The sequence below is a fragment of the Engystomops pustulosus genome, chromosome 1 (assembly GCF_040894005.1).
Source record: "Engystomops pustulosus chromosome 1, aEngPut4.maternal, whole genome shotgun sequence".
NCBI lineage: Eukaryota > Metazoa > Chordata > Amphibia > Anura > Leptodactylidae > Engystomops > Engystomops pustulosus.
The window spans coordinates 94873731-94894577 of record NC_092411.1 but is presented as its reverse complement, the minus strand read 5'-3'; the positions used below and the strand labels follow the sequence as shown (position 1 = coordinate 94894577).

At 42.5% G+C, this 20847-nt stretch overlaps 1 protein-coding gene across 2 annotated transcripts in view; it reads left to right on the top strand.

Moving 5' to 3' along the window:
* The window catches only part of CFAP73 (cilia and flagella associated protein 73), a 30759-nt gene that overhangs the window by 7347 nt on the left and 2565 nt on the right, over nt 1-20847 (top strand). The window contains exons 1-6 of one of the 2 annotated variants that reach the window (XM_072148272.1): nt 5993-6147; nt 9830-9935; nt 13907-14011; nt 17704-17904; nt 18583-18804; nt 19602-19760. In XM_072148272.1, coding sequence (XP_072004373.1) covers nt 6092-6147; nt 9830-9935; nt 13907-14011; nt 17704-17904; nt 18583-18804; nt 19602-19760 — 849 coding nt within the window. In that variant the 5' untranslated portion in view covers nt 5993-6091. Of the gene's footprint in view, nt 1-5992; nt 6148-9829; nt 9936-13906; nt 14012-17703; nt 17905-18582; nt 18805-19601; nt 19761-20847 lie in introns of those variants that run through there. The other variant, XM_072148282.1, reaches the window with a different exon arrangement.

Below are 20847 nucleotides of genomic sequence, written 5' to 3'. Positions count from 1 at the left end.
AGCAGGTTCTTGTCAACAACAAAAGACAATTACCTGTCGCAACTAGTCCTGGAGCCAACAAGAGGAGGGGCACTGCTGGACCTTATCCTTACCAACAGACCTGATAGGGTATCAAAACTACAGGTTGGGGGGAACCTGGGTAATAGTGATCATAATATCATTGATTTTGTATTACGCTTTACTAAGAGCGTTAGTGAAGGGGCAAATTTTCAGCAACTAAGGGAAGACCTTAAAGGCATAGACTGGGATAATGTTCTCAAAGACAAAAGCCCCCCCCCCCCAAAAATGGGACTTTTTCTCATATATTCTGAAAAAGTCCTGTGAGAAACACATACCTTATGGGAAAAAGCATAAAAGGAATAAGAAAAAGCCTATGTGGCTAACTAGTCTTGTAAGGAAAGCAATAAGCGAGAAAAATAAAGCGTTTAAGGTGCTAAAACGTGAAGGTAGCGATGAGGCATTACAGGATTATAGAGTGAAAAATAAATCCTGTAAAAAGCAGATAAAAGCTGCAAAAATAGAGACTGAGAGAAATATTACCAGGGAGAGCAAAAATAATCCCAAATTATTTTTCAAGTATATAAATGATAAGAGACTAAAACAGAGAGTGTGGGTCCCCTTAGAAATAACATGGGGGTAATGGTGGAAGGGGATGAGGAAAGGGCCAATCTACTGAATGTCGCCTTTTCAACTGTCTTTACCCAGGAAAATCCCCTGGTGGAACACACAATGAGGAATAATGTAAATTCTTTTTGGAATGTCAACAGTTTAACCCAGGAAGAGGTACGGCGCCGCCACGCAACCACTAAGATAGATAAATCACCGGGGCCAGATGGCATACACCCCCGGGTTCTGCATGAATTATGTACGGTGATAGACAGACCGTTATTTTTAATATTTGAAGATTCACTGAGGACTGGTTATGTTCCACAGGACTGGCGCATAGCAAATGTGGTACCAATATACAAAAAAGGATCAAAAAGCGATCCTGGAAACTACAGACCCGTGAGTCTAACTGCTGTGGTGGGGAAAATATTTGAGGGGTTTGTTAGAGATGCTATCCTGGAGTATCTCACTGTGCACAACCTTATAACCCAGCGTCAGCATGGGTTTATGAGAGATCGGTCCTGTCAGACTAATCTGATTGGTTTCTACGAAGAGGTAAGTTCAAGACTGGATCTGGGAGACGCTGTGGATGTTGTATATCTGGACTTTTCAAAGGCATTTGACACCGTGCCACATAAAAGGTTGGTATATAAAATGAGACTGCTGGGAATAGGAAAAAATCTGTGTATTTGGGTAAGTAATTGGCTTAGTGATAGAAAACAGAGGGTGGTCATTAATGTCACATTCTCAGATTGGGTTGATGTTATCAGTGGAGTGCCACAGGGGTCAGTATTGGGGCCACTTCTTTTTAATATTTTTATTAATCACCTTGTAGTGGGTTTACACAGTCAAGTTTCAATATTTGCAGATGATACTAAGCTGTGTAAAGTAATTAATACTGAGGTTGATAGTTTAGCATTACAGAGGGATTTGTGGAAGCTTGAGGAGTGGGCAGAGAAATGGTTGATGAGGTTTAATGTAGATAAATGTAAAGGTATGCACTTGGGCCATGGAAACAAAAAGTATAATTATGTTCTAAACGGTCAATTACTTAGTAAAACTGGAGCTGAAAAGGACTTGGGGGTATTGGTGGATGGTAAACTTAATTTTAGTGACCCGAGCCAGGCGGCTGCTGCTAAAGCAAATAAAATAATGGGATGTATCAAGAGAGGAATAGATTCTCATGATAAAGACATAGTTTTGCCCTTATACAAATCCCTGGTCAGACCACACATGGAATATTGTGCACAGTTTTGGGCACTAGTGTATAAAAAGGATATAGTAGAGCAGGAACGGGTGCAGAGGAGAGCAACCAGGATTATTAGGGGAATGGGGGGACTAGAATACACTGACAGATTACAAAATTAGGGATTATTCAGTTTAGAAAAAAGACGACTGTGGGGAGACTTCATTACAATGTACAAATACCTGAACGGATAGTACAAGGATCTCTCCAAAGATCTTTTTATACCTAGGCCTGTGACCAGGACAAGGGGGCATCCTCTACGCCTAGAAGAGAGGCGATTCTACCATAGCCATAGACAAAGGTTCTTTACTGTAAGAGCAGTGAGACTGTGGAATTCTCTGCCGCAGGAGGTTGTTATGGCGGACACAGGTTATGGGGATAAAACATTTATTTAATTATTAAAGGTTGGACTTGATGGACTTGCGTCTTTTTACAGCCTTATATACTATGATACTATGAAGTAATACACCTATATACAGCCTCCATGTCCCCCACCAGTAATACATCTATATACAGCCTCCACATCGCCCACCAATAATAGATCTAAACACACTGCCTCCGCGTCCTCCCTGAGTGCCTAGACTGCCCCCTTATGAATACTCTGGACCACCAGAAGACAATTCCGTCTGTTGGACCTCCAAGGTCCAGCTTTTCGGTATGTTCCACTAAAGCTATGATTTTGACCGTGAGATCATTGGAAAAGGGCTAGGGAAAGTCTTTCATTAGTATGTGCAGCAAGTTATTCTTTTTTTAGCTGTCAAGTGTCCTTTAATTAGACACCCAAGTGTCAACCAGACTATTTGAATCCTACACTTTTTTGAATGGACAAGCCAATACTACTTGAATAACTTCATTAATCCAGTCACTGGGGTAGATGTACTTACCTGGTCCTGTCGCGATCCCCGAGGAGCGTTGTCCGACAAGGATGAAGTCCGGCGCAATTCTTCAAGATCGTGCGTCCATTTGCTGCATCTGTCGCTTCCCTGCTGAGGTCCGCTGGAGTTCACCATCTTCTTCCCGGTGTATGTGAGTGCATTGTCTTGTGACACAATTTGAATTGTAAATCCTGCGGTTTGTCCGAATCAGTCCAGTTGTCCGTCGGCCACGCCCCCGATTTGTGTCGCATGCAAGTCAGCGCGATTGCGCCAAAATCCGATCGCGTGCGCCAAAAAATCCAATATGGCGCAAATCGGAAATAGTAGGGAAACCCGATGAAAATGTGCCGTGCGGACCCTTCGTAAATGTGCCCCATTGTGCCCCTGCATGAAAAACACAGGCTAATTTCATATTCAAGGACAATGATGCACCAGTTCATCATGGTTCCAATAGGGAATGGCTGCTGGCGATTTGGGTACCTCAAATGGAGTGGCCTGATCTTTTTCCAGTTCTTTATTCCATGGAAAACCTTTGGATTTGTGTGCTGTGTAGATGCTCAAAACTCTCACCCAGAACTTAATTGTTCTGGGTGACTCTCACCTGAGGGTGACTTGTTATCGAGCTGTAACTGATGCTTAAAGAGGTTTTCCCACAAACAAAAGTTTAACCCTTTCTACGGCATAGGTCTAAATTGCTGATCAGTGGGGTCTGAGTGCTGAGACCCCCACAGATCATGAAAACGAGGGGTCCGATGGGGTCCCACGTACCTCCATTGGCCCACTCGTTCTGCTCCATTAATCTCTATGGAGCTGGCGGAATCTGCCGAGCGATCTCCATCAGTTCCATAGAGATTAATGGAGCAGAACAGTCATGCACAGCCGTCTGCTGCAATAGTGTGAGGAGTGGCGAGGGGTCCGACAGACCCCTCATTTTCATGATCTGTGGGGATCTCAGCAAATTAGGCCCTATCCTGTGGAAAGGGCTTAACTTTTGTTTGTGGGAACTTGCATTGCACTCCGACCCATTGTAACCAATGGGTCTTTTCTTTTTTTTCATGCACACACGCACGTTATTTTTAACGTGCGTTTAAATCTCGACATGCTCTACTTTTGCAAGTCACGGGCGTGAAAAACTGATCTATGGAGATGCATCAAAAACGCATTGCACTCTGAGACACATGCAAGTGCAATGCGTTTTTCACGCATCAATTGCCATAGAAAAGATAGAGCTCAATCCTGAGTCCATTGAAATTGCATTGAAAACATGCTTGAAAACTGAGACACTGAACAAACTCTGACTGAAAACTGATTACACTCTGATGCAAAATGTGCGTTTTTCACTGACCAAACCCTGATCGCACCCTGATCAAACTCTGATCAAACTCTGACGTGATCTGTAACGCAAGTGTGGAAGGGGCCTAACAGCACTGCTATTGGCTTTTTTTGTTAAAATAAATAATTTAAGATTAGGAAATAACCATTGCACGTCCTGTGTTGCATGATACAATATCACTGCAGTGTGAATTTTATAATAATCTTTATTTATATAGCGACATCATATTCCGTAGCACTTTACAAATCATAGGGGACATATACAACTATATTACATTACAGAGTACAAACAGTCATATGGAACAATAGGAGTGAGGGCCCTGCTCGCAAGAGCTAACAGTCTATGAGGATGAGGAGTCTATGAGGATGAGGAGAGTGACACAAGAGCTTACAGTCTATGAGGATGAGGGGGTGACACAAGAGCTTACAGTCTATGAGGATGAGGAGAGTGACACAAGAGCTTACACTCTATGAGGATGAGGGGGGTGACACAAGAGCTTACAGTCTATGAGGATGAGGGGGTGACACAAGAGCTTACAGTCTATGAGGATGAGGAGAGTGACACAAGAGCTTACACTCTATGAGGATGAGGGGGGGCACAAGAGCTCACAGTCAATGGGGATGACGGGGTGACACAAGAGCTTACAGTCTATGAGGATGAGGGGGTGACACAAGAGCTTACAGTCTATGAGGATGAGGAGAGTGACACAAGAGCTTACAGTCTATGAGGATGAGGAGAGTGACACAAGAGCTTACAGTCTATGAGGATGAGGAGAGTGACACAAGAGCTTACAGTCTATGAGGATGAGGGGGTGACACAACAGCTTACAGTCTATGAGGATGAGGGGGTGACACAACAGCTTACAGTCTATGAGGATGAGGGGGGACACAAGAGCTTACAGTCTATGAGGATGAGGAGAGTGACACAAGAGCTCACAGTCAGTGGGGATGACGGGGTGACACAAGAGCTTACAGTCTATGAGGATGAGGGTGTGACACAACAGCTTACAGTCTATGAGGATGAGGGGGTGACACAACAGCTTACAGTCTATGAGGATGAGGGGGGACACAATAGCTTACAGTTTATGAGGATGAGGGGGGTGACACAAGAGCTTACAGTCTATGAGGATGAGGGGGGACACAATAGCTTACAGTTTATGAGGATGAGGGGGGAGACACAAGAGCTTACAGTCTGAGGATGAGGGGGTGACACAAGAGCTTACAGTCTATGAGGATGAAGGGGTGACACAAGAGCTTACAGTCTATGAGGATGAGGGGGTGACACAAGAGTTTACAGTCTATGAGGATGAGGGGGTGACACAAGAGCTTACAATCGATGACGATGAGGGGGGACACAAGAGCTTACAGTCTATGAGGATAAGGGATGACACAAGAGCTTACAGTCTATGAGGATGAGGGGGTGACACAAGAGCTTACAGTCTATGAGGATGAGGGGTGTGACACAAGAGCTTACAGTCTATGAGGATGAGGAGAGTGACACAAGAGCTTACAGTCTATGAGGATAAGGGGTTGACACAAGAGCTTACAGTCTATGAGGATGAGGGGTGTGACACAAGAGCTTACAGTCTATGAGGATGAGGGGTGTGACAAAAGAGGTATAAGAGGTTGTATGATGGTCCAGCCATTCTTGATTAGAGAACAGTATAAAATAATTCAATAAATAAAAATATTGCTGCTTTTGATTTTTTCCAGCCGTTTCACCCAAAATCTACATATCCCTGTACTTGAGTCCTTGTTTAGACTATTTTACGTGCTGCATGCCATGGCATAGTCTGTGGCTTGCAGCCTATAGGGGCATCCGTGGCTGGTACTAATGTGATAACATAGCATGTCTGCAGCCATAGCTAGTAACTACTAGGCCCCTGTCACTAGTCACGGGGCAGATGTGCTTAGCACTTACTGAACATACTCCATTCAGATCATCCGCTAGTCCTGACAGCCGCCCCTGTACTTCCGGTTGTCTGAGGCGGGGCGTGTCTCCATGGTGACCGCAGTACACTGACCGCTGAACATGGAGTGCGAGCTGCAGGAATACTTCCGCGCGGCGTTCGAGGACAAGCTGCTGGTGTGAGGACACGTAACACCCCATCTCATAGAGCTAAGGATGCCCTAATGGGTTAATCAGCTATTACCCCCATAGACTATCACTTACAAATCTACTACTGAGGGTCTATGACATATCATTTATAATCTGATTTACATCAGTCCATTATCCCAAAAATAGTAGAACTGCCCAACCCTTCTGCTGTCTGCGGTCACTAATGGCTAATCTGAAAAATGCATGAAATATCTATAGACATAGACACAAAATCTGGGTGTGAGTGTGTAGCAGCAATGTGATGCTCTCATGTTTCTCTTGTTACCTGCACAATTATCACAACCTACAGCCCTACTGATCCCTCCCCATGGTGTCTAGAAGCCATGACATCACCTGCTGCTTCCCTATAGATATAGCAATTACTTACTGGGGCCTGTAATCTTAATGGCGCTCCCTTTAGGTTTGCCGTCTCTAGTCAGGAATTAATAATAATAATTCCTTTATTTATATAGCGCACACAGATTACGCAGTGCTGCACAGAGCTTGCCAGATCAGTCCCTGTCACCTATGGGGCTCACAATCTAATCAACCTACCAGTATGTTTTGGAGTGTGGGAGGACAACAGAGGACCCGGAGGAAACCCATGCAAACAACAGGATTATTATTCCGATACTGGAATGGTTTTCTTCCAGAGTGGATGAGAGTATGCAATTATACTTTGGCATTGTACACTGCTTTTCCATGTTGCTAAAGTTAACAGAACACTGCAAGACTCACCAGTCATAGGATGTAGGAAATGTTTCTAGTGGAAATCTACAACATTAAAAAATGCATTAAATGTATTTATTTATGGATTTTCTTGCATTTAAAGGGGTTGTCTAGGGTTTTAACAGTAAAGAGACTGGTGCACTCATCACTTCCTACCAAGTATACCACTGTGCTAGTTTTGCATGGTGTTAGAATGAGCTTCACAATATGATATCACTGGCCTATGATGAGGAAGGATGGGGGGTTTGTGGGCGACATTCTCTAGTTGATCACAAATTGATTGTCTATTACTCTGCGTTGACACAATGGGGGTCATTTACTAAGGGGCCGATTCGCGTTTTCCCGATGTGTTTCCCGAATATTTCCGATTTGCGCCGGTTTCCCCTGAATTGCCCCGGGATTTTGGCGCACGCGATCGGATTGTGGCGCATCGGCGCTGGCATGCACGCGACGGAAATCGGGGGCGTGGCCGAACGAAAACCCGATGGATTCGGAAAAACCGCCGCATTTAAAAAGAAAAATGTGTCGCGGAGCTTGCACTTACCTTCACTCAGCCCGGCTTGGTGTATTCCAGTGCGTTTCGGGGAACTTCAGCGCAGCAGCGCCACCTGGTGGACGTTGGAGGAACTACCTTAATGAATCCCGGCAGGACCCGAATCCACCGCAGAGAACGCACCGCTGGATCGCGAATGGACCAGGTAAGTAAATCTGCCCCAATGGGGCACATTTACTTACCCGGTCCTGTCGCGATCCCCGAGGTGCGTTGTCCGACAAGGATGAAGTCGGGCGCAATTCCCTAAGATCGTACATGTGTCGCTTCCCTGCTGAGGTCTGCCGGAGTTCACCTTCTTCTTCTCAGTGTATATCAGTGTGTGTCTTGCAACACAATTTGAATTTTAAATCCCGCGCTTAATCCAAATAAGTCGGGTTGTCCGACGGCCAGGCCCCCGATTTGTGTCGCATGAAAGTTGGTGCAGTTGCGCCAAAATCTGATCGCATGCGCCAAAAACCTCTGTAAATGCGGCACAAATCTGAAATAGTCGGGAAATCCGACAGAAATGTGGTGTGCGGTCCCTAAGTAAATGTGCCCCAATGTCTTTTGGATGCATTTTCATAGCAGTTTGGAAAGTATTGCAAACACATTGGGCAAAATGCAATTAAAACGCATCCAAAATGCATTTTTATTTTAACCTATTATTAACCTATTTATATGAACCTATATAGAATCTTAACCACTGGTCTATTTTTTCATGATTTCTGTGCTGCCTGCAACTGAGATCTCCTCAAATCTTGCGGGTATTATGTTTTAACCATTCTTGAATGACATGAGTTTAAACGGCTACTATTTTGGGTGCACAGTCAGGGAAGAATTTAGAAATGTTATACTTATCATTGGCAAGGTATATAGATAGCGCTAAACATCTCTCTAAAGTCTTACATGGGGAGGTTATTATGTATTCCATGCCAGTTTATGGCATGAAATATATGATGTCACGAGTATAGGAGTAGGGTCAGAATAATGTCTGAATTGACACTTTGACATTTGGCAATCTGTGCATGGTGTCCAGGGGCCTGGTAGATTTGCAAAAATTTACGCAATGAAGTGGCGCAATATATAGTAACTGCGGCACAGCCTATGCCCTGTGGAGGGGCAGCGGGTCTAGTGCTTCTGCTACACTGCTGTGCATTGCCTACTCCTCCAAAACTGCTTGCAGTCGCTTGGCACTCAGCATTACTGACATGATTAAATGTACTGAATAGCCGCAGCATCAGCTCCCCTGTGTGCCAGCAGTGGCAGAAATGAATTATAGCAGCACCCGACACCATTTAAAAATAAAAAAAAATCCCTCTGCCTAACTACTAATGATTTATGTTGGACATTTCTGGATGACCAACTGAATCTGTTAACTCCTAAATGTAACTTTCTTACCCCAAGTAAGTGGCCAAAACGGTTAATTTCTCTTGACACTTCACATCAGGGGTGGGCATTTAATATTCCCGTGGGGCCACTTGAGTAATTGGAATGGTTTTAGAGGGCCAGGCTAATGTACTTAACTCATTTCTACCCAATACCTATATACTGTACTCAGTATATATACTATCCTTACATTACAATGATTCAATGCAAATATGGGGAACTAACTGCATCATTATTTATTGATAGGGAGGTGAGCTCAAATTTTTTTATGATGTGGCCCTGGAGCCAAACAATGCCAGGTCTGCTTTCATGATTAACCAGTTATGTAGTCGGGGATAATTTGCTGAATGTTGGGTGCAGGTCCAGGTGTAGCAGGAGTTAAAACAGGCAGAATAAACCATACACACACACCACTCCACCTCTGTGTCTTTGTTGCAAAATGCACTGCAGGGCTCCTAACTTAAATCTTTCTCCTCCCACCAGTAAAATTGTTCCCTAAAGACCTGCACTTGCCCACATAGTGCTCACTGCTAAATACACTGTGCAAGTGAGAGGGACAGCATTTTGGTAGGGACAGGGAGAGGACTTGCTGTCTGCTCAGGTTGAGATTTGAAGAGATACAGTACTGTCAGTCAGGAGAAGGAGGTGGGGTTCACTGCCAGCCTGAGAGAAAACTTGACTCTTTTCTTCAAAAGTTGACTCATGACTATTCATTTGCATATCAAAACATCTATTTACTAGCAGTGATTACTAGTGTAAGGGGTAAAATTCTGGTGAACGGTCTTCTTTAAGGCCAGAGTCGCATCTTACCAGTCTATATATATATTATGGAACTGACACGACAGTGCCCACCCTCAGAAATGAATTTTACACTGGGGAACTACAGCAGTGATGGGAGCAAAATTGCAAAGTACATGGTTAAAGGTTATCTTTATCATGTTAGGACCACTAAAGGATTAAGATTTGAGGGCTTTCATTTGTGGGCAAACCTCCTTTGACTTTATACTGTTGAATTGATCTTTAAGGCGCATGCCAGATCGGGAGGATGATTTCCTGACGCCAGCTACAAGACTTCTGGAGAAGAAGCGGGAGATGATTGAAGTAGAACAAGCCTTAAACACCCAAAAAGAGGTGACTTCCCTGATCACAAGGTCTCCTTTCTGTTCATGAGAATATTGTAAATTTATAGAGAAATGTGGTTTGAACAGCAGAATATAAAAGGGGGTTTACAATATATACAGTTGGGTCCATAAAAATTAGGACAGAGACAAATTTTCTAATTTTGTTTCTGTACATTACAACAATGAATTTTAAAGAAAACTATTCGGATGCATTTGATTTTCATACTTTCTGCTTTAAATTCCAGGAATAATCATAATTAATATTAAAATGGGTCATTAAATTATAAGCTAATATGTAATTAGTTTTTATTTACACTCTTGCTCCCCTTAGCAGAAAAATGCTGTGACTATGATGGAGAATTAAAATGCTACTGGCCCTTTAATCAGTCCATTGATTTTCTCTCAGTGGAGGAGACACAGGACAGAAGATGGCCGCTGGTCACATGTCCACATCACATGTCCTGCACCTGCCTGAACAGGTCATGTGATCATCACTATGTTTGGCTGAAGTCGGTTGCTTTCAGTGGGTTTGATGTCAGTGAGGGGGTGGAGCATCAAGAGTATCAAGATTAGGGGGTGGAGCAGAGAAGCCTCAGATATCTGTGCTGGGGGGTCATAGAGGAGAAAAGATGTGTGAGTCAGGGCAGGACTGGATATGAAGGGGAATATACAATAGTCATGTCATTTTTCGGGACTGAAGTGATAGGAAGGATGCATATAAACGGGACTGCATGTTAGGAGGCTGGGGAACAGGAAGGATGCAAAATATAATTTCCAGCGGTTTAACCCTGTAACAGAAAATAGCTCCCATGGTCAAAAATGCCACTTTCTTGAAAAATATAAAAATTTGATAAAAATTTAAAATGTCGTCAAAAGTCGCAAAAAATGACACTATAGCTATGTACACTGAAGTATGAAAAAGTTATTATTTCCAGAAGATGGCAAAATAAAGATTTTTTTTTTTGTACAGGAGGTTTTAATTTTTGTATTTATGAAAACATTATAAAACCTATACAAATTTGGTATCCCCATGATCGCATCAACCGAAAGAATAAATTAGATATGTAATTTGGGGCGCGCAGTGAAATCCGTAAAATCCAAGCCCGTGTGAAAATGGCACAAATGCAATTTTTCACCAATTTTTCTGCATTTGGGTTTTTTCCTGCTTCCCAGTACATGGCATGGAATATTAAATACCATTACTATGAAGTGCAATTTGTTACGCAGAAAACAAGCTCTAATACAGCCGTTTACATGAAAAAATGCAAAAACGAAAAAGATATCCCCCCCCAAAAAAAAATGTCTGAAAAGAACAACTCTTCTTGCAAAAAAATGAGCCCTTAACCAGATTTGTCAGCCGGAAAATAAAAAAGTTATGCCTCTGAAAAGATGGTGATGCTAAAATTAACAGGAAGTTCTCCAAGTTAGTTTTTATTCTGTAAAATTGGCAAAAAATGAAAAAGCTGTATAAATAAGGTATTGTTGTAAGCATTGTGACCCGTAGAATAAAAATAACATATTATTTTAACGCTACGGTGAATGGCCAATAAAAAGCTAAAGAATCTTACCAAAAATTGATGATCTTCATTTCCTATAAAACACCTAAAGAGTTAACAAACTTCTTGAAGTGTTTTTTCATATGTTGAGGGTTGTAGTTTCTATAGTGGGGTAATTAATGGTGTTTTAATATTATTTGGGCCTCTCACAGTCACTTGAACGTTGAGCAGGTGCCTCTTAATACATGTTTTGGTGATTTTTCCAAAAAATTTGAAGAATCACACCCAAATTCTAAGCCTCTTTACGTTCTAGAAAAATGGTGTATGCTTAAAAATACATGCCAACATAAAGCAGACATTTGGGAAATCTAAGTTATGAATAACTTGGGTTTTATCACTTATCTGGGTGAAGAGTAGAGAATTTAGAACTTGAAAATGGAGAATATTTCGAAATTTGTAAACTAATTTGAAGTAAAATATATCACGGGAAAACATCTCAAAATCCCCTCTATATGTTAAAGAGTTCCAGAGCTATAACCACTTATAGTGACACAGAGCAGATTTGGGGCTGCGTCCCTGAGGCCAAAATAGGCTGCGTCCTGAAGGGGTTAAAGAGATTGTCTTGGATTTGGAAAAGCAGTCTGCTTCCTTCCATAATAATAATGATCTTTATTTATGTAGCGCCATTTTTATTCTTTACAAATCATAGGGAACATGTACAAGTCATATGAAACAATAAACAGGTAATACGTAGTATTGCAGCTCAGCTGCATTTCATTTTCGGCAGCATAAACTGTAGTTAGGTGTTGCACTGTTTGTGGAGGAAAGCAGTGACAGAACCTTTTAAGGGATGAGAGCGTGTTTTTACATGGGTATGTATGTTGGAGGGAATAGATGGTTTTTACATGCAGGGGACTGGATGATGTACATGGAGGCAATCAGCACATGGCAGGTCATACTGATATATGGGGGATGTATCACTCGCTGGCACATGGTACACCAGTAAAGTGTCTGATATATTTGGTTGGCCAGTGTTGTGGAGAGTATCACACGCTGGCACATGGTACACCAGTAAAATGTGTGATATATTTGGTTGGCCAGTGTTGTGGTGAGATGTCATCTAAGTGAGGTTATGTGCAGTGATGGCAGTTACACATCATTACTATGGTAACAGAGTAGGGCAGTCTGATATAATCCTCACAGGGAGCAGAGCATGAGAGGGGGGAGCTGTTACTGAGAACTGAGGGCTCATGGGAGTTGTGGTGGCCATCTTGGAGATAACTCCGCTTACTTTAGAAAGCCCATAAAATTGTGTAAATCATGTAAATCATTAATCCCTTCCCGAAATATGACGTAATAGTACTGCATGGCGGGAGGTGCGTTCCCGCATTTTGCAGTACTATTACGACTAGCAGGACTCGACTGTAACACACTGAGTACGCGCAGCATTATAGCTATACAGCCACCAACTACACAGCTATTATGTTAACAGTGTACATCACAATAGAATAACACTGAAAGCGATTATAAATAAAACAAAAGTAACAAACCCATTGCAATAAGATCCCTGCTCATATGAATTGTCTCCAACATTGCTAATTTAAAGGGACAGTACACACAATAGGGAGTCACAGTAGGTATTTCTTAGAAATTCCAACCTATATACCGTATATACTAGCGTATAAGCTGAGGCCCCTAATTTTACCACAAAACCTATTGACTCGAGTATAAGCCGAGGGTGGGAAATGCATTGGTCACAGCCTCCCGAGTTTATAGCCTGCCCCATAGTATATAGCAAGCACCTGCCCCCCAGTATATATCCTACCACCCCATATCCCCCAGTATATAGCCAGCCCCCTGCCCCAGTATATAGCCAGCAGTGGGGGAAGCCGGAAAGGTGAGTTTTGATATATTTTTTTATTAGCCGAGATTGGGTTTTCAGCACATTTTTTGTGCTGAAAAACTAGGCTTATACAGAGTATATATGGTAATCTGCCGTACAGAGAAAAAGGCTTCAACAGAAGATTGGTGTAAGTGTACTAAGTGAGGAAGTTTGCAGTGATAGAGGATTCATATGAGCCATGAAGTTACTGATAAATCTTTAGGGTGTTGGTATCAATGCCCTCTCAAGGTTGGGGATCCTCTGCGAACAGCTGGAAGGTGTCGGTCCTGGTCACCTCAATTTGCTCAAACAACATCAGTAGGTTAATTATATTCCAATTTGCATATTTAGAACAGTGGTGTAGACCTTGGTAAGATAAGACTTCTGGTTGGTGGAATATAATTGTCACTAAAGAGTATTATGATATCGCAGTAGCTCTATGTGTGCACATAGCCATAAGTTGACCAGATTCAGGCTGGTTTGCTGTGTTGGTTAACAAAGAGAAACTATATACAAATACAGGTGTGAATGACACCACCTTATGTTTCAGGAGGGGTCTGATAATGTCTTACTCATTTTGATATACTGTATGTTTCATTGCAGGAATTTCAGATGAAATCTGAGAGTCTGCAGCAACGTCGTGCTGAGCTTGAGCACAAAGAAGAGAAACTCAAGGATTCCTTGTTCAAATTTGATAAGTTTCTCAAGGTGTGCCATATATATTATTTATACTAGGTTTATAGTGAATTGTATTGGGAAGATTTATAGTCTTTTAAGCATAGACTCATCTATGAAAATGCCTGGCCCTCACTGTATGCTGTAGTAAAGGGGTTAACCTTAGGACATGGGATAAGTATCTGTTCATCTGGGTCCCACGGGTGGGACTACCACTGTGGGGTCCCCTTATCCAGAGTATGGATACAGTGGCAATGTACAGTCTCTACGGCTGACAGAGAAAACTGGGTAGAGTCCTCCGCCAGGCCCATAGAAATAAATCAAGAAGTGGTCACGAATGTGCATTGCTGCTTTATTCCCACAGGAAATGAAAGAGGGTAAGGCTGTTCCCAGGATCAGGACAGTCCTAAGTGACATCATAAGGAGCATTAATCAGTGCAACTATGCTACATATCTTCCACTACATTTCTAATTTTAGTATGTCCTGCACATAGTGGTATTATCTACATTGTGACATAAAGCTGAAACTAAGACCTAAAGTTCATCCTCTTATGGCATTCCCAAGTACTGTGGCTGCTTCCTCTTGAAAACCTGCTCCTTTTTACTGAGCCACTCACCATGTGTTGTACAAGTCAAAGGGGCAGATTTATCATAAGTGAGGCAGACTTGGACAGTTTTGTGCTCCATCAGTTGTATCACTGTGTCTGATCATTTGTGATAAATCTGATATCGTTTAGAACTGTCTACTGTGCACTTCATATTAGTTGGTGTAGTTCACACCGGAAAATTGTGCCAACATTTTCAGCCGTGCCCTTTTTCCCACTAAACCATGCCCTGTTCCCAGAGGCCACACCCTTTTGTCATTCTTACTAGATTTGTTGCAAGTTTTTGTTGCACATTTCCTTCAGTATTCTGTTGTGCTTGATAACACTGTCCCTTTGAGACAAAAACTTGGTGCTAGAAATTTTAGACAGATCTTTGGCACAAATTCTGACAGTTTTCTGTTGAACAGATACATAAATATGCCACAGTGTTTCAAGATAAACTGCTGAGCTTTTATTTAGACTTTTTGTAGAATTCCAATCTAACAATGAATCCAGCTTTCCCAGGTAAGGTGTTCATACATCCTGTATGTACTCTGTGCAGTGTTTAGTGGATTGTAGGAATCTCTCTGGATTTGCTGATAAATTGCTGAATAAATGCAAGGTATCACAAGAACTGTGATTTGGACTCGACTTCAGGGAAGATACAAGAGGAGGCTAGTCTCTGCCCACTTCAAAACTGGTGAGAAAGATTTTTGTCAAACACTTTCAAAACAGAAAAGGCGGTGGATCCTCATATAGGCCCTATATTGCCATAGCCGGGCCCTATATAAAGATTAAAAAAATATCTAAACCCGCCTTCCAGCTTCTTCCTGGGCTCCATCTTCTCCTTCCAGCCTGGGCACGCACACTATGAGGCAGCAGTGTTGCAGCCGCGTGACGTCATAGTGTGTGCGCGGACACCAAGTGTGAAGGAAGAGGAGAAGAGGGGACCAGGAAGAAGTAGTCGAAGGTGAGTATAGAGGGTTTTTTTTCCCAAGAGGTCCCTGCTGTGTACATTTTATTAATGGGGGGGGGGGATCTCTGCTGTGGACATTTTAAGGGGGACATCTGCAGCTGACATTTCATTAAAGGGGGCATCTGATGTGCACATTTGTTTAAAGGGGGTCTTTGCAGTGGAGATTTCATGAAATAATCTCAATTTTTCCACCTGCATTCAATTGTATTGGTGTCCTCGAGACGCTGTTAAGATTAAAAACTGTGACAGGGCAGAGCAGGGCTGCTTAAATTACCATGTTGGCACTTTGTGATAAATACATGAGTTTGGGTACTCAGTTTCTGAAAGGTTTGCCAACGCCGATTTAGAGTATACAGAGTAGTACTTAAGTCCTAACATCCGGGCACATGTCATTTTGGACACTGGGAAGACTTGATCCTTTATTAAGACAATATGAACATTTTAGTAGACAATTTCTGCCAGTGTCGGGTGTAATTTTGACAGCAAATGAAAGAAACAACTCTTATTTCCTTACAAAGTCATATTTTACAAAGCCTTATACCAAAGCTCCCTTCTGTCCCAGATTCAGTAGGACTGTCCCGGTTTTAGGCACCCACAATGTCTCCAGCATGCAGAGCTGAGACCAGGAGGAGGGAGCAACTTCTGCTACCTCCAGACATCTCCACTTTAGAGTACAGATGTGTGAAGGTAGCTCCTCCCCTATATGGCTCCATCCCCTCCTTCAGCATCTCGGAGCCTTTGCAGAAGAAGCAGGCTGCAGCGGGAACGAGGAAAGGTAAGTGATGACGTTTAGTTTTTTCTTTAATACCCAGGGACATGGGAGGACAGGGGGCCAAAAAATGAGAAGGGTAATTTAGGACAGGAGGCCACAATAAGAGCGGGATCATGGAGAACAGGAGGCCACAATATAACAGGAATCATGGGTGACATGAGGCCACAATATGAGGGGGATCATGGAGGACAGGAGGCCACAATATGAGGGGGATCATGGAGGACAGGAGGCCACAATATGAGGGTGGATGGAGGACAGGAGGCCACAATATGAGGGTGGATGGAGGACAGGAGGCCACAATATATGAGAGGTTGGAGGACAGGAGGCCACGATATGAGAGAGGTTGGAGGACAGGAGGCCACGATATGAGAGAGGTTGGAGGACAGGAGGCCACGATATGAGAGAGGTTGGAGGACAGGAGGCCACGATATGAGAGAGGTTGGAGGACAGGAGGCCACAATATGAGAGAGGTTGGAGGACAGGAGGCCACAATATGAGAGAGGTTGGAGGACAGGAGGCCACGATATGAGAGAGGTTGGAGGACAGGAGGCCACGATATGAGAGAGGTTGGAGGACAGGAGGCCACGATATGAGAAGGATGGAGGACAGAAGGCCACAATATGAAAGAGGATGGAGGACAGGAGGCCACAATATGAAAGAGGATGGAGGACAGGAGGCCGCAATATGAGAAGGATGGAGGACAGGAGGCCACAATATGAGAAGGATGGAGGACAGGAGGCCACAATATGAGAAGGGTGGAGGACAGGAGGCCACAATATGAGAAGGATGGAGGACAGGAGGCCACAGTATGAAAGAGGATGGAGGACAGGAGGCCACAGTATGAGAAGGATGAAAGACAGGAGGCCACAATATGAGGAGGATGGAGGACAGGAGGCCACAATATGAAAGAGGATGGAGGACAGGAGGCCACAGTATGAGAAGGATGAAAGACAGGAGGCCACACCATAAGGGAGAGAGGGAAGGGTGGCAGGAGTACAGAAAGCTTGGGAATTATAAGTTTGTGGAGAAAAATAAAAGTGGGGGAATAAAAGTAAAGGCAGGATAAAATTAAAGAGGGGGCATTATATGTTGCTGAGTTGCATTACTGGCCATTATATGGGTCCAAAGAGGTTGGCCACAGGAAGGGGCAGTATACTATGGGAGACCATTCTTATAATATGTTTGGGGGTGGGATAAGGGGTATGGTTTAGGAAAAGGGGGGGGGGGATAATTGTCCCTCTTTCTCTAGCCCAAATGTTAAAATGTTATACATCCCTTCCATAGCAGTCATTTAGGATATATGGCTTCAGACAGTTATATAAACATGTGTAACAATAGAATTTACAGGAGCAGAACACATAGACATATTCACATCATGTTTTATCCTTTCTAGGAAAATGACTCAAAACGAAAGCGTGCGCTACGCAAAGCAGGTGAAGAGCGCCAGTTGGCGGCACAGAAGGAACGGGAATCAATACGTTTACAGGCTGATAACTTACAACTGCAGACACGCAAGGAGAAACTGCTGCACCGCCAGGAGAAAAATAGCATATATCAACACTACCTGCAGAGGGTGTTAGAGAGGACTGAAGAGGTAGAGTGCTAATAACTGTATACATAGTTATAGTATATTTGTATCTGTCCTGTTCGGCGTGGCCATACATACATATAGATTATCGGGAATAATACTAGATATATTTGATTTGTGAAACGGTGCAAGCTACAAAAAAAACAGTGGTTGGTAATCACTGCATATTAGAATTCTTAAGATACTCTGTCCCAGTAGTCTAGTCGTTAAAATATCCCATGTTGGTCAGAACCAACATGAACAACCAAAGTGAACTATTCACTTGTTGTCTAGCATATCTTACCTCTTCGCGATGGTATTCATTTTCCCTGTGTGGTTTTTAAAGGTAAGGCTAAGGATAATGACACATTTGGTAGGAGAGCTGTAGATAACCGCCCGTAGCGGTGACCATTCCCACTCATAGTGGCCAATAAGGGTGTTGCATATTAAACAAACAAATTATTTGCATCATCGTTCAACCACTGGCCACAAGCTGCTTGGCCATATGCCAAAGACCAAGGTTGTTCTCATTAATGATGCTTTTATACTGTATGCTTGCCGGGTGCAGGTGCCATTTCCGATTTGAAAGGGATCCGACATAATTCCATTAGTCCGGACCTGCGCTGTGGGGGCCAAATATAATGCCTTTACCAAGCCCAGGATTTTATACTATATTTTTAACCACGTTCTATGTAATTTCTCTAGTTTCAGGAAGTTCAGGAGATGATTGATCGGTTTAACACCCTCATGGCAACGCAAGAGAAGTTGTTAAAGCGAGAGCTGGAGCACCAGGAGAAAATTGAGAAAGAAAGGGCACGGTTGCATCATTACCAGGAGGAGACACACAGTCAGATCCTGGAGTTCAATAACCAAATAGCAGATCTACAAGGGGCGCTAGAAAGATCAAGAGCCGTGGTCTTTGAATGGGTAAGGAAGAATATTTTGTTATACTGATCCTAAATAATTTATACATTGGCCAAAGGAATAGGTAATTTACCATACATTTACAGCTGTTTCTGGTGTATATGAGGATGTACTGGATTAGGCTCATATTTACTTCAATACAGGTCAATGTTGGCATAGATGAATGCTTAAAGGTATTTGTGTGGTCATACCTTGTGATGGATATTGGCAAACTAAAGGGAATCTGTCGCCAGATTTTACCCCATTAAACTAGTAGCCCCCTCATGTAGGGTATGAAATGTCCTTTCTAGAATTCCCTCAGGTTACAGTCCCTTTAAAACAATTCTTCATTTTATAGTTGCTTGATAATGCAAACAATCCTAAAAGGTTTACAAGTTTAGTTGCCCTGAAGACTACAAGTCGCAAGAATTTTTCATTTAATGGAGGGCTCTGTGCATATACTGTGACATGGAATATTGGCCTCAAGTATTTCTGGGTGCTTTGATAATCAAGGTCACACTGAGAATTTACATTTAGAGGCTAGAACAGATCCAAAAAGCCACCTCATAATGTACTGTGTAATACTGTGCACTACAGGGTGCCTGGTCTTTTCATAATGTAAATTACCACCTGCTGGTATTTGATCATTACCAGTGACCGGTTTTTCATAACCACATACAAGCAAGTTCATTATCTCGCTTGTAATGTAGTTTTTATAAATACATTAAAGAGGTTATCTCACTACCTCACCATGTTATGGTTCCTACTATTGCATATTTTTTTATAGTTTGTGTATGTATTTATAAGAAAAACCTTTGCAGGAGTCAAGTTGGGCCCAAATCCAGAACACAGCAGCAGAAAACACACTACGTTTGGGTCGAATCAGGATGGCCGCTCTAAACCTTTTCCAAACTATCACCAAACAGATGCATATCAAGTCTGACATCTCTTTAGAGGACACTGAATTGCAGCTTGAAAAGGTGATTATGGGTAATGTATGTATAAAGAATGAATAACTGAAATGATGAATAATCTGGGCTCATATTTGAATTAATTTCTGTAAGGATGCAAGTTATAGTCTACCCACAAAATATTCCCTTTTCAATTGTTAGCATACATTTTTATAATAGTATACTCTACTATACTATATTTTAATGTCAGATGCTGGCGCAGAATTGCTTGTCTAAAGCCTCTCAATATATCCTTTGTGTAGGGGGGCGGGGGTTAACAACACGCTGGCGCGCTATGCAAGCTGCAGTTACAGATCCAATCCCAACTAGGACAACCTTTTTTTTCCCAAGTTTGATAACAATCTGACTGGTAGGTCCCTGTGGTTCACAAGAACAGACATCCCATTTCACTAATTGTAGGTCGGCTTTGGCACTCTATTCAATAATATGGAAGCGCTTGGCTATCTCCGACTCTCCTATTCACAGGGATAGCCAAGTACTGGTGATTCCATAGAATTGAATGGAGCAGCAGGACACTGCTTTATTAAGTTAGTGAGAACAGGGCTCTGATCACATTGGTATCCCCTAAACAATTATACTTGGGACTAACACCTTCAACTGCCAATATATCCAGTTATATTCAACACATATGATGAGTTTTCATGTAATTTGAAATGATTTGTTAAAAATGGTTAAAACGGTGGAAGTTATAACGCAGAAAAGAGAATGCTAAAAAGGATATCTCATAGGGGGCAGTTTGTTTAGTGTTGATAATGTCTAGTGATGTGTTTCCTATAAGATGGATCTCAGGTATGTATTAACCTCCCTCTAGTTGTAGTAGCTGGGATTACACCAGACATACACATTTATTCACTCATTTAGCTAATAATAATTCTTAATAATAATTCTTTATTTATATAGCGCACACAGATTATGCAGCGCTGCACAAAGCATTTCAAATTGGTCCCTGTCCCCACGGGGCTCACAATCTAAACAACAGTTACCTTTTCCAATTTCATCTGTTCTGAACAAAGAGCTTACGGTATATAACCTAAAGGAGGATTGCTTTTCTCCACTGACATCTTTTTTTGGAAGAGAGTTGGATGTCAATAGGGCG